This window comes from Salmo trutta, chromosome 7 (assembly GCF_901001165.1).
Source record: "Salmo trutta chromosome 7, fSalTru1.1, whole genome shotgun sequence".
Classification (NCBI taxonomy): Eukaryota; Metazoa; Chordata; class Actinopteri; order Salmoniformes; family Salmonidae; genus Salmo; species Salmo trutta.
In genome coordinates this window covers 46,928,238-46,946,075 of record NC_042963.1, presented here as the reverse complement: position 1 = coordinate 46,946,075, position 17,838 = coordinate 46,928,238, and the positions used below count along the sequence as shown (strand labels likewise).

General features: G+C 43.6%; 1 protein-coding gene across 2 annotated transcripts in view; it reads right to left on the bottom strand.

Annotated features, from left to right (window-relative positions):
* The window catches only part of asz1 (ankyrin repeat, SAM and basic leucine zipper domain containing 1), a 46,892-nt gene that overhangs the window by 25,483 nt on the left and 3,571 nt on the right, over positions 1 to 17,838 (bottom strand). Inside the window, exons 1-5 of one of the 2 annotated variants that reach the window (XM_029759177.1) lie at positions 14,832 to 15,221; positions 14,587 to 14,716; positions 13,973 to 14,075; positions 8,312 to 8,434; positions 6,261 to 6,372 (exon numbers count right to left, since the gene is read on the bottom strand). In XM_029759177.1, the coding sequence (XP_029615037.1) occupies positions 6,261 to 6,372; positions 8,312 to 8,434; positions 13,973 to 14,075; positions 14,587 to 14,716; positions 14,832 to 14,968 (605 nt within the window). In that variant the 5' untranslated portion in view covers positions 14,969 to 15,221. Of the gene's footprint in view, positions 1 to 6,260; positions 6,373 to 8,311; positions 8,435 to 13,972; positions 14,076 to 14,586; positions 14,717 to 14,831; positions 15,222 to 17,838 lie in introns of those variants that run through there. The other variant, XM_029759178.1, reaches the window with a different exon arrangement.

The window sequence follows — 17,838 nt, the reverse complement described above, 5'->3', positions numbered from 1 at the left end:
GGTTTATGTGACATATATGCTTGCTTGGAAAATGGCTATGTGATTATTTGTGTCTATGTACTCTCCTAACATAATCTAATGTTTTGCTTTCGCTGTAAAGCCTTTTTGAAATCGGACAATTTGGTTAGATTAACGAGAGTCTTATCTTTAAAATGGTGTAAAATAGTTGATTGTTTGAGAAAATTGAATTGTGGTATTTTAGTTGGTTTTGTATTTCGCGCCGTGAAATGCTGTTGGCTAGTGGTTCCACAGGCGGAACGGGGTTCCGCTAGCGGAACGTCTAGATGCAAGAGGTTAATGTGAATGATTTTATGCTATTTTGTTTTTTCATGTTGTTTTCTAAATATACATTGCAAGTATATTTCTTTTTAAATTGGTCTAGGGAGAGTAAGAATATGTCGCAGATAAATACACAACGCAGAGGATGAGAGGACTAGAATTAACGATCAATGAAAATGGTTGTTTTTCAGTTCAACATCTGTTTAGAATCTGTTAGGAATGTCAGTCCCGAACTCATAGCTATGTGTGCTATGTTTTCATTTGTCTGAGTTTAGAGCAGGATACTTTTTATTTGGCCATTGGCCCAGTTGTACTGCAAGGACTTCTAATTGGTCAGCCACAGGCTAGGGTGGGGTTCTAAATGACATCCTGTTATTCTTTTTCTGGGGAGAGAATCACTGAGGACAGGGGAGCATGAACATCTACCTCCTAGCATGATTTGTCCTCTTTGAATAAGAATAAACCTATTTTCCTCCCCCTGATCTGCTTTGGGGTCTGTGTTATTGAAGAGTAACATCAAGCTTCAGGGTCTGTGTTATTGAGGAGTAACATCAAGCTTCAGGGTCTGTGTTATTGAGGAGTAACATCAAGCTTCGGGGTCTGTGTTATTGAGGAGTAACATCAACTGCTAACAGTTAAGGGCTTGTAATTAAGCATTTCACTATAAGGTCTACACCGGTTGTAATCGGCGCGTGTGACAAATAACATTTGATTTGAAATAGCTGTGCTGCGACGCTCCCCATCCAACCTGACAGAGCTTGAGGATCTGCAAAGAAGAATGGGAGTAACTCCCCAAATACAGGTGGGCCAAGCTTGTAGCATAAGATCCCAAGAAGACTCGAAGCTGTAATCGCTGCTAAAGGTGCTTCAACAAAGTACTGAGTAAAGGGTCTGAATACTTATGTAAAATGGCATATGTTTATTTTTTATACATTTGCAAAAATGTCTAAACCAGTTTCGCTTTGTAATTATGAGGTATTGTGTGTAGATTGAGGAAACAAATTCAATTATCAATTTTAGAATAAGGCTGTAATGTAACAAAATGTGGAAAGATTCAAGGGGTCTGAATACGTTCTGAATGCACCGTATCTGGCCTCCATTGATTTAGTCACCCTAATTCTGGCCATCCTATAAGGGTAAAAATTCCAATAAAAAGACATGAGGTTTGGACCATTGGCTTTCTTATAGGATTATCTACACAATTAACACTATTTTACCCATTGGCCAAAATATGTTTTTGATTGGACATCCGAGAATGAAATGGAATAGAATAGATAGTTTGTAAATTTTTTGGAGAAACAGACATTTTTCTTCTCCCAATGTGTCTTCTGCCTATCTAGGTAAAAAAGAATGAGTGGCAGAACAGCTGTTAAACACTTGAAACCACTGGAGGGAGACAGACACCAAGCCCTCAACTCTTGAGTGACCAGCTACAGCAGACCTGCCCAGGTTACATTCTCTATGGAAACATGCTGTAAGGGAGAACATTTTCCACAATGCAGCGCTTGGCTTTGATACCTCTAGGGTAACATGTTTGGCCCAAACAAGCTGTCTTCTAGGTCAGTCCCAAACTCTGTCCTGCGGCCCCTCTGGGTGCACGTTTTGGTTTCTGCCCTAGCACTACAAAGCTGATTCAAATAATCAAAGCTTAAATTGGTTATTTGAACTAGCTGTGTGGTAATAGGGCAAAAAAACAAAACATGGACCCAGGGGGGCAGGACAGAGTTTGGGAAACCCTGCTCTAGGTCAGTTCTTAAACTTTTTCACTCGGCCCCCCTTCTATCATTGGGGAACACCCACAAAACACAATATTTTTGGGGCAAGAGTGAGGCAGCCCATGCCATTGGTTACCCATCCTATTGTGTTGAGCAACAAACCGGCAAGTGCCAACCACTGACACAATTCAACTTTAATCACCCAACACTGACAGAACAGAGGGTGAGAAACTGCATCAATCCAGAGGTGTGGGAATGGCCATTCATCACAATATGTGACGTTTCCCAGGGATAGTGGGCGGATGTGTGTGTGTGTGTGTGTGTGTGTGAGAGAGAGTTTGTAAATCTGTGTGTATTGGTGACATCTAGACCTAGGTGAGTCGGGGTGTAGTAATCTATCATCCTAACACATTCCAGGTATTCCATTTTCCTTCCTCTGAGCACAGGAGACAGGCCAAACCTGTTTTTCCCAAGGTATTGGTCTCAGTGGCAAACCGGTAACAAGGTCATTGGCTCGCGGTGGGGTACAGCCAGAGAGTAAAGGGTGGTGTGTGTTTGTACTGTATGTGTTTTTCATCACCAGTTCCAAATGAGCAGAGAATCGATACGTAGACGGTTTAGAGCAAACACAAAACCGACGTCACAACTCTGAGAACAATGGCCTTGAGAGATAAAACAACCATACTAGATAAAACGACCAAACTCCCCTTCCTATGAAGCCATTGTGACAGGTTATAATCAGTACATATCCTGTTCATAACCTCTGGAGAGGATGACCACACCACACACAGGCTGCCTACTCTCATCCTGCATCCCAAACAGTCCTTATCTCCTCAAAGGTTTCAGCTGAAACTGATTTCCAGCTCTTATCCAACTGGCAGGTCTATAGGCTGGAGGAAAAGGCTTCACCTGTTATTCAAAAGCCAGAGGACAGACACAGTAGAGGACAGACACAGTAGAGGACAGACACAGTAGAGGACAGACACAGAGGACAGACACAGTAGAGGACAGACACAGTAGAGGACAGACACAGTAGAGGACAGACACAGAGGACAGACACAGAGGACAGACACAGTAGAGGACAGACACAGTAGAGGACAGACACAGAGGACAGACACAGAGGACAGACACAGAGGACAGACACAGTAGAGGACAGACACAGTAGAGGACAGACACAGTAGAGGACAGACACAGTAGAGGACAGACACAGAGGACAGACACAGTAGAGGACAGACACAGTAGAGGACAGACACAGTAGAGGACAGAGGACGCAGAGGACAGACACAGTAGAGGATGCAGAGGACAGACACAGTAGAAGGACGCAGAGGACAGACACAGTAGAGGACAGACACAGTAGAGGACAGACACAGTAGAAGGACGCAGAGGACAGACACAGTAGAGGACAGACACAGTAGAGGACGCAGAGGACAGACACAGTAGAGGACGCAGAGGACAGACACAGTAGAGGACAGACACAGTAGAAGGACGCAGAGGACAGACACAGTAGGAGGACGCAGAGGACAAACCAGAAATGTGATCATAACACCTGCTTTTTTTAATTTATAGACTGACCAGGTGAAACCTATGATCCTCTATTGATGTCACACACACACACACACACACACACACACACACACACACACACACACACACACACACACACACACACACACACACACACACACACACACACACACACACACACACACAGAGATGAAGGGGAGGAGACAGGTTAAAGAAGGATTTAAGGCTTGAGACATTGTGTATATGCCATTGAGGGTGAATGGCAAAGACAAAATACTTAAGTGCCTTTGAATGGGGTATGGTAGTAGGTGCCAGGCGCACTGGTTTGTGTCAAGAACTAACGCTGCTGGATTTTTCATGCTCAACAGTTTCATGTGTATCAGTAATGGTCCACCACTCAAAGGACATCCAGCCAACTTTACACAATTGTGGGAAGCATTGGAGTCAACATGGGCCAGCATCCCTGTGGAACGCTTTAGACTCCTTGTAGAGTCCCATGCTCCTACGAATTGAGGCTGTTCTGAGGGCAAAACGGGGGATATACCTCAATACTAGGAAGGTGTTCCTAATGTTTGGTATACTCAGTGTATAGTCTATTGTGTATGTAAAAGGACCTCACTTTGCTGCACCATCCAATGATCCAGGTTATTGTAGGCCAGGGTTCCCAAACTGATTTTATATGGCCCTCCTAAGTTCTGAGGAAAATATATACATATATTTAAAAAATATATAAGAAAATCAGCTCCAAATTATTAGTATTTTGGACATCTGTTCCAAAGTATTCCCACGCATAAAATATAAAACGTAAGCAAGATTTGAAAAGGTTATGTTTTAGTCAAATATTATTTCTGTTTGTGGCTTCTTGCAGTCTACAAATGATCTGAAATGATGTTCCGGCCCCCTGACCATCCCCTCCAGAAAATAAATGATGTCGTTGATGATCCCTGCTGTAGGCTGAGAGAGTGGACCCCACATCTTGCTCCTGAACAAACACCATTTTTAAAGGTTCATTTGTTTATGATGCTGAGGGAATAAATGCATCTGGTGTGAATTGCTGGTGAAATACGCAGAGGTTAAGGCCATACCCGTCTACCCACAAGAACCCCTGATCCTCTTTCTTCTCCTCCTGTTGCTGTATCTCCATTCTTCCCCCCTTTCTTCTCCTCCTGTTGCTGTAACTCCGTTCTTCCCCCCTACATCCCTTCTGTCTCTCGTTACCGTTCTTCAAATATTTTGTCTGGAGAGGAAACAATCAATTTCCTACTGCCTACTCTCGCTCGCTTTCTGGACGGTGTGTGTGTAGGAGGGATGGGGTGGTGTGTGGCACGGGCAGCAGCATGAGACAAGGGTGGCGGAGAGTTTGTGAGGGGTGGGCGAAGGGCAATGGAGGTGGAGGGGAGAAGGCTAAGTTCGGGGCTTTATCCTTGGCTTGCCATGAGAAATGTCCAGCGATAATGACAACAGGTAAGTGGTTCCAGAATCCTCTCTCCCTGCCTGCTCTCTCCCTCCCTGCCTGCTCTCTCCCTCCCTGCCTGCTCTCTCTCTCCCTGCCTGCTCTCTCCCTGTCTGCCTGCTCTCTCTCTCCCTGCCTGCCTGCTCTCTCTCTCCCTGCCTGCCTGCTCTCTCTCTCCCTGCCTGCCTGCTCTCTCTCTCCCTGCCTGCTCTCTCCCTCCCTCCCTCCCTCCCTCCCTGCCTGCTCTCTCCCTCCCTCCCTGCCTGCCTGCTCTCTCCCTCCCTCCCTGCCTGCCTGCTCTCTCCCTCCCTCCCTGCCTGCCTGCTCTCTCCCTCCCTCCCTGCCTGCTCTCTCCCTCCCTGCCTGCTCTCTCCCTCCCTGCCTGCTCTCTGTGTCTGGGCAGCATCAGGCAGTACAGTGAGTTTAGGTGGTGTGGAGGAGGGCTTCTCTTACTCTTGTTTAGTCCTTCTCCCCCACTGCTCTGTAAGTGTTTATTGTCTGTCTGAAGGGGATCTGGGTATGTGTGCATGCAGATGCCATAACAGGGCATTCCACACAAAAGATAAATGCAGACCAACACACACTGTACTGAGACAAACACACACTGTACTCCATGTGGTGTAGTGGTGAACAGGGACACTGGACAGCACAGGAGAATGTCACAAGGTGGTCAAAGCCAGGGTCAAGACATGGTGCCAGGCAACAGGAAACACTGCTTCAGTCCTGGTACATTCCATCACAGTAAATCATGTCTAAATGAATAAAACAGTGGATGAATGGGAACTCTAACCCTTAATGAATGTAATAACATGTTGCTGTTCACGTCTATTATGCGATGCCAACATAACAGTGTGGTCCTGTGGCTAGAAGGAAATACATACTGTAGTAGTGTTTCACAAGCTTGGCCATCGGAGGCTATATTATATTGTTTATTTACCCTGTTTAACTAGGCAAGTCAGTTAAGAACAAATTCTTATTTACAATGACGGCCTACACCGACCAAACCCAGACGACACTGGGCCAATTGTGCACTGCCCTATGGGACTCTCAACCATGGCCGGATGTGATACAGCCTGGATTCGAACCATGGACTGTAGTGACGCCTCTTGCACTGCGATGCAGTGCCTTAGACCGCTGCGCCACTCTGGAGCCCATATCAGTCCCTGTGCTGCAGAGTATAAAATATACCATGTCTTATGATGAAATGACATGAAATTCCACTATAAAATCCACACAGAGATACTCACATCATGACAGACAAAGACAGGCACATACACCGTCTCTCTCACCTGGTGAATGTGTTGGGATCAGCGTTTCTGGACAAGAGCAGCTCCACACACTGGACGATCTTGTCCTCACTGGCAGAAGCTGTGCATGCAGCCATCAGTACAGTGTACTGGTCTATGTGACACACATACACACAAAGAGCATTAGGACCAAGGCAGAATATTCAGGCCATGCATAATCTCATGACTGTCATTTAACTAGACAATTCAATGACAACAAAACCAATGTCAATGGATAAAACATCACATTAGACATTCAACCAAGAGTCATTAGGATAATAAGAAACCAGACATCACACCAGACAGTGCAGGATGAGACAGCAGAATAAATAGAATTTCGAAGTTGGCCCTGTGAAAGTTGATGTGATCGATATCCTTTTATCGTAACTCGGGAACTGCGGTGTTCTTTATGGTGTTGACATCAGTGGCATTGTCTTGACATCTCAGACTCGGAACACGAGAGTGATGGCAATCTGCTGAATTCCTGTTTCGGCATGGACTGACTGTGCGTGTGTGGAGTGTACGTGTCTGTGAGTATGTTTTAGGTGGAAGCAATCATTGAGGGCAGTTGCAACCAGACTGACGGTTTGCGTCTGCAGCGGACCGGGGAAAATAAATAAAAGTCTGGGGTTGGCCTAGTGCTATGACGACAGCACCACGCTCTGTGTACCAGCTTTATCAATCACTCCTGCATTCCTCCCCCTCTCTTTCTCTCTCGCTTGGAGAAACACAAAATAGGAAGTGACCACCGCTCTCCTGTTTAATAGTTTCCTTTCAAAGCCTCTGGCAACAGATGCCGCCACGGTGTGTGTAAACACAGACACACACAAGTATTGTACACAACCATCCCTGTCGTATGTACTGACTGGAATAACATACACACAGACCGAGACACCTGTAACATCCAAACGTGGTAGCACTGTCCTCAGTCTATCCATGACTCTCGTCTCCCTTTCCAAGATCACCGATACAACAGATGCATTCAATTTCTCCACGAGAGATAGAGAGAAAGACGAGAGGAATGAAACAGTCGGAGCTGGAAACTGAAAACACACCGGCGGATTAGCAGCATGTTTTTCGACGGTTCCTCTTTAACGTCATAGATATTAAGTAATGGCAGATGAACTATGTGGCGAGGCTTCTAATTCGCTCTCCAGTCTTTGGCCGGGACACGTGTGGAAATTGAAAGAAGGTGTGAGAAGTGGGGGTCACTCTGTATCACCGTGTGTGCGTTGGTGTGCATGTGTGCGTTGGTGTGCATGTGTGCGTTGGTGTGCATGTGTGCATGTGTGCGTTGGTGTGCATGTGTGCGTTGGTGTGCATGTGTGCGTGTGCGTTGGTGTGCATGTGTGCGTTGGTGTGCGTTGGTGTGCATGTGTGCGTTGGTGTGCATGTGTGCGTTGGTGTGCGTTGGTGTGCATGTGTGCGTTGGTGTGCGTTGGTGTGCATGTGTGCGTTGGTGTGCATGTGTGCGTTGGTGTGCATGTGTGCGTTGGTGTGCATGTGTGCGTTGGTGTGCATGTGTGCGCTTCATCAAGGAAAGCTGAAGTGGCACGTCGGCGGACGGGAAGATTAAGTCTGACCAAGCGAGGCTTGTGTCGTTCCATATCACAGAATTCCTTCCTTTCCTTGTCCATTGTGGCTGTTCTGTTTCAGTATCCCGCCATCTGTCCTAGTTCTGACGGGCTGATGTAGTCAGAGGGAGCATTCTCTTTATTGCTCTCAGTTCTCGGTCTCTACAGAGATGGGTAGAGCAGATAGTCTCTTCTACAAGCAGAGACTTGCATAAACTGGAAGATGTGAAAGAGTCTGGTAGCAACGAGTCAAATTCTAGATCACACACCTGTCTATGAAACCCTGAAAAATCATGAAGTGCCAAAAATAACGCCCTGGCGGAATGATTCAACATTTAGGCCGATTAACCTTTGTTAGAATAAGGCTGTACTTTTGTTCAACTACAATGCAACATATTTTCCCACCTGTAGTGCACATCCGAGTGCTGGTGAGGGCATGGTATTGAATACAGCTTACATAACATGACACGTCTTTCTTACCTCTGCTGAAGTTAGCGCTGGCCCCTCTGTCCAGCAGCAGCTTGGCGATGTCATAGTGAGCCATGTGCACAGCACACATCAGCGGTGTCCACTCAAACCCCAGCCTTGTCTCCACATCCAGGCCTAACAAGGCAGGGATTAGAAAGGTTAAACCAGTCCATACAGAGTTACAGCACTTAGCTATTTTACTAGGCACAAAGACCACAGATCAGTAAAATGTATTATATAGTATGTATAAGCTGGAAGTAGAAGCTTAAGTTTTGTTGTCCATTAGTTTACTCCAATTAAGGAAGGGGAGGTAGGGTTAGGGGAAAATAATAAAGGAACATTTATTTAAAATATATATATCCGAGTGCATATATATCCCCCATACATATATATACATATATACACATATATATATATATATACATATATACACATATATATATATATATATATATATATATGGGGGATTGGAAATGACAGACAATTACATTGATGGAAGCTACAATCTGCAATATTAAAGTTGATCTACCCCCTAAAAACATATAAATATATACAGTGAGGGAAATAAGTATTTGATCCCCTGCTGATTTTGTACGTTTGCCCACTGACAAAGAAATAATCAGTCTATAATTTTAATGTTAGGTTTATTTGAACAGTGAGACAGAATAACAACAAAAAAGTCCAGAAAAATGCATGCATGCTTGTTACAGTCACAGAGGTCAGACGTTTCTTGTAGTTGACCACCAGGTTTGCACACATCTCAGGAGGGATTTTGTCCCACTCCTCTTTGCAGATCTACTCCAAGTCATTAAGGTTTTGAGGCTGACGTTTGGCAACTCGAACCTTCAGCTACCTCCACAGATTTTCAATGGGATTAAGGTCTGGAGACTGGCTAGGCCACTCCAGGACCTTAATGTGCTTCTTCTTGAGCCACTCCTTTGTTGCTTTGGCCGTGTGTTTTGGGTCATTGTCATGCTGGAATACCCATCCACGACCCATTTTCAATGCCCTGGCTGAGGGAAGGAGGTTCTCACCCAAGATTTAACGGTACATGGCCCCATCCATCGTCCCTTTGATGCGGTGAAGTTGTCCTGTACCCTTAGCAGAAAAACACCTCCAAAGCATAATGTTTCCACCTCCATGTTTGACGTGGGGATGGTGTTCTTGGGGTCATAGGCAGCATTCCTCCTCCTCCAAACACGGTGAGTTGAGTTGATGCCAAAGAGCTCCATTTTGGTCTCATCTGACCACAACACTTTCACCCAGTTGTCCTCTGAATCATTCAGATGTTCATTGGCAAACTTCAGACGGGCATGTATATGTGCTTTCTTGAGCAGGGGGACCTTACGGGCGCTGCAGGATTTCAGTCGTTCACGGCGTAGTGTGTTACCAATTGCTTTCTTGGTGACTATGGTCCCAGCTGCCTTGAGATCATTGACAAGATCCTCCCGTGTAGTTCTGGGCTGATTCCTCACCATTCTCATGATCATTGAAACTCCACGAGGTGACATCTTGCATGGAGCCCCAGGCCGAGGGAAATTGACAGTTCTTTTGTGTTTCTTCCATTTGCGAATAATCGCACCAACTGTTGTCACCTTCTCACCAAGCTGCTTGGCGATGGTCTTGCAGCCCATTCCAGCCTTGTGTAGGTCTACAATGTTGTCCCTGACATCCTTGGAAAGCTCTTTGGTCTTGGCCATGGTGGAGAGTTTGGAATCTGATTGATTGATTGCTTCTGTGGACAGGTGTCTTTTATACAGGTAACAAGCTGAGATTAGGAGCACTCCCTTTAAGAGTGTGCTCCTAATCTCAGCTCGTTACCTGTATAAAAAGACACCTGGGAGCCAGAAATATTTCTGATTGAGAGGGGGTCAAATACTTATTTCCCAGATTAAAATGCAAATCAATTTATAACATTTTTGACATGCGTTTTTCTGAATTTTTGTTGTTGTTATTCTATCTCTCACTGTTCAAATAAACCTTCCATTAAAATTATAGACTGATCATTTCTTTGTCAGTGGGCAAACGTACAAAATCAGCAGGGGATCAAATACTTTCCCCCCCTCACTGTACACATACATTATCGTTCAAAAGTTTGGGGTCACTTAGAAATGTCCTTATTTTTGAAAGAAAAGCACATTTTTGTCCCTTTAAAATATCATCAAATTGATAAGAAATACAGTGTAGACATTGTTAATGTTGTAAATGACTATTATAGCTGGAAAGGCTGATTTTTTATGGAATATCTACATAGGCGCACAAAGGCCCATTATCAGCAACCACCACTCCTGTGTTCCAGTGGCACATTGTGTTAGCTACTCCAAGTTTATAATTTTACAAAAACAACAGTTACACATGGGATAAACAAACATACAGTCAATAACACAATAGAAAAATCTACGTACAGTAAGTGCAAATGTAGTAAGATTAGGGAGTTAAGGCAATAAATAGGCCATAGTGGCAAAATAATTACAATGTAGCATTAACACTGGAGTGATACATGTGCAGATGATAATGTGCAAGTAGAGATACTGGGGTGCAAAACAGCAATATATATATATATATATATTTAACAATACAGGGATGTGGTAGTTGAGTGTGCTATTTACAGATGAGCTGTGTACAGGTACAGTGATCGGTAAGCTGCTCTGACAGCTGATGCTTAAAGTTAGTGAAGGAGATATAAGACTCCAGCTTCTGTGATTTTTGCAGTTCGTTCCAGTCATTGGCAGCCGAGAACTGGAAGGAAAGGCGGCCAAAGGGTGTGTTGGCTTTGGGGGTGACCAGTGAAATATACCTGCTGGAGTGCGTGCTACAGGTGGGTGTTGCTATAGTGACCAGTGAGCTGAGATAAGGCGGGCTTTACCTAGCAAAGACTTAGATGACCTGGAGCCAGTGGGTATGGTGACGAATATGTAGTGAGGACCAGCCAACGAGAGCATACAGGTCGGAATGGTGGGTAGTATATGGGGCTTTGGTGACAAAACAGATGGCACTGTGATAGCAAATTGGATGCAGCCTAAGTAGAGTGTTGGAGGCTATTTTCTAAATTACATCGCCGAAGTCAAGGATCGGTAGGATAGTCAGTTTTACGAGGGTATGTTTGGCAGGATGAGTGAAGGAGGCTTTGCTGTAAAATAGAAAGATGATTCTAGATTTGATTTTGTTTGATATGAGTCTGGAAGGAGAGTTTACAGTCTAACAAGACACCTAGATATTTGTAGTTGTCCACATATTCAAAGTCAGAACCGTCCAGAGTAGTGATGCTACGCGGGTGCGGGCAGCAATCGGCATGCATTTAGTTTTACTAGCATTTAAGAGCAGTTGGAGGCCACGGAAGGAGTGTTGTTTGGCATTGAAGCTCGTTTGGAGGTTTGTTAACAGTGTCCAAAGAAGGGCCAGATGTATACAGAATGGTGTCGTCTGCGTAGAGATGGATCAGAGAATCACCAGCAGCAAGAGCAACATCATTGATGTATACAGAGAAAATAGTCGGCCCGAGAATTGAACCCTGTGGCACCCCCATAGAGACTGCCAGAGGTCCGGACAACAGGCCCTCCGATTTGACACACTGAACTCTGTCGGAGAAGTAGTTGCGGTGATTGACAGTCGAAAGCCTTGGCCAGGTCGATGAAGACGGCTGCACAGTACTGTCTTTTATCGATGGCGGTTATGATATTGTTTAAGACCTTGAGCGTGGCTGAGGTGCACCCATGACCAGCTCGGAAACCAGATTGCATAGTGGAAAAGGTACGGTGGGATTCAAAATGGTTGGTGATCTGTTTGTTAACTTGGCTTTCGAAGACTTTAGAATGGCAGGGCAGGATGGATATAGGTCTAACAGTTTGGGTCTAGTGTGTCTCCCCCTTTGAAGATTGGGATGACCGCGGCAGCTGTCCAATCTTTAGGCATCTCAGACGATACGAAAGAGGTTGAACAGGCTAGTAATAGGGAATGCAACAATTTCGGCGGATCATTTTAGAAAGAGAGGGTCAGGATTGTCTAGCCCAGCTGATTTGTAGGGATCCAGATTTTGCAGCTCTTTCAGAACATCAGCTATCTGGATTTGGGTGAAGGAGAAGCGGGTGGGGGCCTGTGCAAGTTGCTGCGGGGGGTGCAGAGCTGTTGGCCGGGGTAGGGGTAGCCAGGTGGAAAGCATGGCCAGCCCTAGAAAAATGCTTATTGAAATTCTCGATTATCGTGGATTTATCAGTGGTGACATTGCTTCCTAGCCTCAGTGCAGTGGGCAGCTGGGAGGAAGTGCTCTTATTCTCCATGGACTTTACTGTGTCCAAAACATTTTGGAATTAGTGCTACAGGATGCAAATTTCTGTTTGAAAAAGCTAGCCTTAGCTTTCCTAACTGACTGTGTATATTGGTTCCTGACTTCCCTGAAAAATTGCATATCACGGGGGCTATTCGATGCTAATGCAGAACGCCACAGGATGTTTTTGTGCTGGTCAAGGGCAGTCAAGTCTAGAGTGAACCAAGGGCTATATCTGTTCTTAGTTCTACATTTTTTGAATGGGGCATGCTTATTTAAGATGGTGAGGAAAGCACTTTTAAAGAACAAACCAGGCATCCTCTACGGACGGGATGAGATCAATATCCTTCCAGGATACTCGGGCCAGGTCGATTAGAAAGGCCTGCTCGCTGAAGACTAATTGAGTATCTGGAGCATCAGCATTTGTGGGTTCGATTACAGGCTCAAAATGGCCAGAAACAAAGTACTTTCTTCTGAAACTCATCAGTCTATTCTTGTTCTGAGAAATGATGCCCATTCCATGCGAGAAATTGCCAAGAAACTCAAGACCTCATAAAACGCTGTGTACTACTCCCTTCACAGAACAGCGCAAACGGTCTCTAACCAGAGTAAAAAGGGTGGGAGACCCCGGTGCACAACTGAGCAACAGGACAGTACATTAGAGTGACTAGTTTGAGAAAGACGCCTCACAAGTCCTCAACTGGCAGCTTCATTAAATAGTACCCGCAAAACACCAGTCTCTACGTCAACAGTGAAGAGGCGACTCCGGGATGCTGGCCTTCTAGGCAGAGTTGCAAAGAAAAAGCCATATCTCAGACTGGCCAATAAAAATAAAAGATTAAGATGGGCAAAAGAACACAGACACTGGACAGAGGAACTCTGCCTCGAGGGGCCAGCATCCCAGCCAGCATCATTGGAACACAGGAGTGATGGTTGCTGATAATGGGCCTTTGTACGCCTATGTAGATATTCCATAACAAAATCTGCCGTTTCCAGCTACAATAGTCTTTTACAACATTAACAATGTCTACAAAGTATTTCTGATCAATTTGATGTTATTTTAAAATGTTCAAATTTTTTTTGATTTTCGTTAAAAAACAAGGACATTTCGAGTGTGCCCTAACTTTTGAACAGTAGTATACACAAACTTTTTTTAGGGGGTAGATCAGCTTTAATATTACTGATAGATTGTAGCTTCCATCAATGTAATTGATATAAAAATAACTCAGATCAGTACCAAAGGTTGCAAACACATTTACAGAACATTGCCTGAACAAGAGGGCTAAAACCAAAGACTATACTATTCAGTAAAAGGCTAACTTTATAACTGGTTCTTCAATTTCAAAATTGTAACAGATCATAATGGCAATTTCCTAATGTAGAATTGACTGTTCATTATCAAAACCTGCCATTGTCCAACAGCTGCTGGACCAGCTGGACATCTTTGGTGTTGATGGCTCTTTTCAAAGTGGAGACCTTGTCCTCTGCTTCTGGGACCCCTGCATCTGTGCTCTGTTAGTTTCAAGTTTTAATGTCACATGCACACGGTACAATGAAATGCCTTTCTGTTAGAAATGAATTACACAATGCTGGTACATTAAATTATGAGTACTTCACTGTGTGTTGTATTTCAAAAGTGATTGTTGTCAGGTTGGTAGCTAGGTCATGAAGCTAGCCTGGCCATAAACTACTAGACAAGACAGACCGTCTGTTGTTGCCACCTGCTGGATTGGATTTACCATCTTCCTCTCGCACTGTTACATGCACGCAATAGCTAGCTAGCTAGATTTTTTTTTAAGTATCGTAACTAAACAATAAAAATACTAAAGATAAATGGTTGTCTTGGATCATATTCAAACGAGATAACCTGATAAGTTACTGCGCATTCAACAGAGCTGGCAAATACCTAGCCAATTCATCTTAAACATTTACTATAGCTACCTAGCTGGCATTAGCATTTTAGCTGGCTCGAGCGCAAGATGACAGATATCCTATTGAAGAAAACAAATAGGAAATATGTCACCTCAATTAAGGGGACCTTTATCGACTTTGAAAATCCAATGTCCCACTCGTCGTTGCTCCCATCGCTTTCGTCTCCTGCAGGGAAGGCATATTCCACCTTGTTGGACATGATGGCCTCGAGTATGGATCTTCTGTAAACAGGGGAACACTTTTCACGGCACTTCGATACCGAAGTTACTTTTTCGTAACAGGTTAGGAGACTGAGATTAGGAAAATAGTTGGGGTTTGCGAAAATGATTTCCTAACCTGGTACGAAAATCACTTCGTATCAAGTGACGTGAAGAGTGTGTTGTGTAAAAAGCTGCAAGACGCACGTGACCATTGGAGGGCTCTCCATGAGACCACTCCGGTGACAATGTCAGATTCAGGTCAGTTTTGCGCATCCAGGTCTACATCGTTCAAATGCAATATACATCAGTGGTCTAGAACATAATCCAAAAGTATTTTAAGAACAGGAATTGGGGGTGTTGTAAAAACATTTCAGAGTTCTACCCAGTGGAAAAGTGCCGGACCAAAGGGGCAACCTATTTGACTTTGAAGCTGCCATTCCAGTTTAGTTGTAAGAATGTGCAGCCATGTCAGCCTGCATGATTGTCAAACCAATCACTTCAAAAAGTAGGATACCTGCGCAGTTCGATAAATAAGAGGAAGCCATATACAAGGTCAGTGCCAGTACCACATTTTCAATGTGCAAGGATACTGAAGCCTGATCTCCAAGCTTACATTCTCAGGAGCTTACATTCTATTTCGAAAAGATAGCTATTCTCTGAAGCAAGTGTGGACACTTTAGGCTGAGGAGTAAATTTCACACATCCCCATGTGCTACATAGGCAGGGATTATGAGAAAGTGACTGGTATCCGGGTAATTTTAGTTAACAGTATTGCAGCAGCATAAGTGGTGTGTGTGTGTGCATAGTGGTGTGTGTATGTAAGCAGTCGCTTAGGGCCCCAGGCCCCCAAAATGTTTATATTTTTTATTTTTAGGAACTCAGTTGGGGTTTTAATTTACTTGTTATGTCAGTCACTGACAGTAACTCAATTAGCCATGTCAGCATTTAATTTTTTTTTTTTGATTGATAAATTAGTCTAGCCAGATATCTAAACTTGGCTGACTACCGACCGGGCACGCAGGGCACGTGCCCAGGGGCCCTGACCTCAAGGGGGCCCCCATTGATTTTGTTATTCACTCTCACTCAAGAATAATTAATTTCAGGAAATTAGCTGTAAAACTACAAAATGTTCTCTTCACTCCATGACATAATGTGTAGAATTGCACGTTTTTTTTTTACTTTAACACTAAAAGATGTATCTCTGTCATCAGGAGGGGGGCTACTAAAATGTATTGTCTCAGAGGTGGGGGGCCCCACAAGTGTGTGTGTGTGTGTCTATTACTATAACCTTTTAACATTTGCATAAATTAATTTGCATTTGAATTACACTGAACAAAAATATAAACGCAAAATGTACGCACAAAAAGCTTATTTTGCAAAAACGTTGTGCAAAAAAATTGTTTACATCCTTGTTAGTGAGCATTTCTCCTTTGCCAAGATAATCCCTCCACCTGACAAGTGTGGCATATCAAAAAGCTGATTAAACAGCATGATCATTACACAGGTACACCTTATGCTGGAGACAAAAAAGGCCACTCTAAAATATGCAGTTTTGTCACACAACACAATGCCATAGATGACTGAAGTTTTGAGGGAGTGTGAAATTGGCATGCTGACTGCAGGAATGTCCACCAGAGCTGTTTCTAGATAATTGAATGTTAATTTCTCTACCATAAACCTCTTCAACATTATTTTGGAGAATTTTGCAGTCCTTCTCTATGCAAAGGAGATGTGTCATTCTAAATGAAGCTTATAGTCTTGCATGAGGTCTTCTCTGTTGCTAATACTGATTTCTGATCCACGCCCCTACTTTTAAGGTATCTGTGACCAACAGATGCATATCTGTATTCCCAGTCATGTGAAATTCATAGATTAGGGCCTCATTTATTTATTTAAATTGACTAATTTCCTTATGAGTTGTAACACAGTAAAATCTTAAAAAATGTTGTATGTTGTGTTTATATTTCTGTTAAGTGTATATAGTATCAAAAAATGTTTTGACAAGCAATCTAAGTAGGGTGAGTCTAAACATCTCAGCGTTGGTTTGGAGTTAATTCAGCCCCACAGTGGGTGCGTTGTAATACCAGTCGTTTTTACACCATTCATTTATCCTTTATGAGATTTTAGAAACACTTAAAATGAAGTATGTGTTTGGTGTAGGCTTACCTTGGCGTGACGTTTTGATAACCGTGTAATTTCTCTCTCGGACAAGGTGAGTTTGATCAATATATTGGCCTCAATTTACTCTCAAAATTGTTAAATGCTAATTAGCAACAGAGAAGACCATGCAAGACTACAAATTCCTGCAGGAAGCTACTGCACGTCATCTCTAGCCGACCCTGTCAGCTACCTTCTGTGCCCAATCAATGAGGAATCCCTGTGCTGTATTAAAATAAATTGATTTGAATGTGTTGAACTTCTTCAGTTCCCTTTCTCTCTGTCTTAGCTACCCACTGACTACACTTTAGCTAGCTAGTTAGCAGAGCAGTAGATACAAAAATATGTGTTTTTACTTAGCCTATATAGTTGTTTGTACAGTATGTTGACTTTGGTCTCTATTTCAGACCTTATGGCATTTTTGAAGGATGAGCTTGAGCATTAAAAGGTGGAAAGACTACTATAAGTCTGACCATGTGGAGAAGTGCAGCTATGATGAAGGGCAACATTCCGGTTCGGTCAGGGCCAGCATGAGTGTTAAAGTTTATCCTGTGTCGGTGAGTGTAGCTATTAAGAAAAGTTTGAGCATCTTAGCAATACAGTGTGGATACCAGACTTAGATGAGTGATAACTCAGTTCTAGAATGTTGTCATTGATGAGAATGAATCAAAAAATCTGTTGACATATGTATTGTTTAGACATCCAGATACAAATCTTCAAATTTACTTTTTAGGAGTGGTGTGTCATAGAACAGTAGTTCCCAACTGAATTTCTCTCTGCCCGGAGTACCCTTAAAGTACCCCCACATGTGCATTTTACCATTAGGACTATGGTCTCATGAGTCTTCTCAAGTACCCCCTGTGGATAGGCCAAGAACCTTCAGGGGTCCTAGTACCTCAGGTTGGGAACCACTGTCACAGAGCTATATGCATTCACAGTCTTAATTTGTATGATCCTTCCCATTGTAATTGATAAGTCAAGTGATA